Source organism: Alternaria arborescens (genome assembly GCF_004154835.1).
Source record: "Alternaria arborescens strain FERA 675 chromosome Unknown contig_223, whole genome shotgun sequence".
NCBI classification, from domain to species: domain Eukaryota; kingdom Fungi; phylum Ascomycota; class Dothideomycetes; order Pleosporales; family Pleosporaceae; genus Alternaria; species Alternaria arborescens.
This window is the reverse complement of record NW_021168078.1, coordinates 1-1,617: the sequence shown is the minus strand read 5'-3', so window position 1 is coordinate 1,617 and position 1,617 is coordinate 1. Positions and strand designations below refer to the sequence as shown.

The 1,617-nt window shown below is 46.3% G+C and overlaps 1 protein-coding gene across 1 annotated transcript; it reads right to left on the bottom strand.

Moving 5' to 3' along the window:
• Positions 1-455: 455 nt before the first annotated feature.
• On the bottom strand, positions 456-674 carry AA0111_g12888 (hypothetical protein; the record flags this gene model as incomplete). The annotated part of the gene is made up of 1 exon (XM_028646922.1): positions 456-674. One exon carries the CDS (start codon positions 672-674, stop codon positions 456-458), a length of 219 nt encoding a protein of 72 aa, XP_028499507.1.
• Between the last annotated feature and the right edge of the window lie 943 nt (positions 675-1,617).

The following is a 1,617-nucleotide window of genomic DNA, read 5'->3' as shown; positions in this document are numbered from 1 at the left end:
TATGTTTTTTGTAGAGTACCGCGGCCCAATCAATCCACACCAAGTAGATCTTTGGCAGCCACAGATGGTTATACAACCCAGACTATATCACATCCAGCACCTTAATCCGCCCCACTGTCCTTTCCACCTCCCCCAAATCCCCCCCCCCCCCCCCCCCTCTATCATCCAAATTTTGGCATTTTCCTCACAAACCTTTGGCATTTCTAAATATCTTCGCGCTCCAAAGCAGAAAAAGCATTAAGTTCATGTTCATGAAATGTATCGGGTCGTTTTGTATTAAGGGGGACACTCTCCACGTTATCGTACGTCTTGTTTATCGCCTTTTTTTGTTGTCTCCCCCAAAGTCTGGATGAAAATTGCATCTAAGTTGTTTCTGGTGTTGATCTCTTTTTTCTCTCCCCTTTTTTTCATTCTTGCCTGTCATTTCGAGTTTTGGTTGCAATCGCTTCTTATTACTATAGTTTTTGGATGGTGCCTGGTGCCAAAGTCCGGTAATGGAAGGTGAATTGATCGTACGTTTTGTTTTTTTGTACGTTTTGGGGTTCGATGCGTGTGTTGTTTTTCAAGCCTGTCGTCTCGACTTGGTTCTGTTCAGTGTGCAAATTCAGTGATGTGAGACTATGTGTTTGTAGTAACGTTGCTGTGGCCGGATTTGAGTTCAGCTTTGGTGCCATGACTCAAGAGTTGCAGCGATTGTGACCTGGCTACATGGCTTCTTACAACTTGTGGCATCATTTATCGTCGTAGACGTAATCTTGTGATATGCTGTCCTGTGTTACATTATCCTGGTCATTCTTCCGATCTCCAGCCGACACCAGATTCCCATATCAATGATCTCCGGTATGGTATCTCCGATGCCAGTTTGTCGAAATGGCATGATCTGATCAAAACCTGGATGTTGGACTCTATGCCATTCACAGATATGCTGCTCGGCATCTACCATGGCCGATACAACCTTGTAACATGCCTCCATCTGCTGCGTTGTCCGAGTCATCCTCTCCGATCTCTAGTGAATTTCAGATTTGCACATCAACTATCTTGCCAGTGCCGAGGTTGCTTTCACTGATGCCATCCATGTTCAAGTATCGTACGTTCAAAGCTTTGGCTCGACCAGTATCTGTATAGTACGGTACCCGCAAGACTAACCCAACTACCAGCACCAATCAAACAGTCCCAGCTAGTTGACACCTCTCGGAGAATATACCCGCACCAGTTCACGTACACTACAAACCACGACTCAACCAGTAGTTTACCAAATCAAGTAGTTTCTAGAACGTTCCATGTCTAAGAACCTGGCATGTTGGATTACTCGCGCTATGATAGATCGCGATGAGCAGGTGCTGTTAATCGAAGAATACATAGGAGATCTGTTATAGGGTACAGGATTGGCCGAGGGAAGGCAGTGGGGGGGTCTTGTCAACGTGAAGTTCGGCGCAGGAGTCCCTGGCTTGAACCTTTACTCGTTCCGTAACAAATCTCGATGAACATGCGCCGTGATCGGCTGATATATGGGAAATCTGTTGTAAAGCATCGGATTTCAAGGCACTTTCCCATCGTTCCACCTCAGACGGGCCGAATGCAAATCATGCAGGGGATCATGGGTCGACGTGGCTGAGG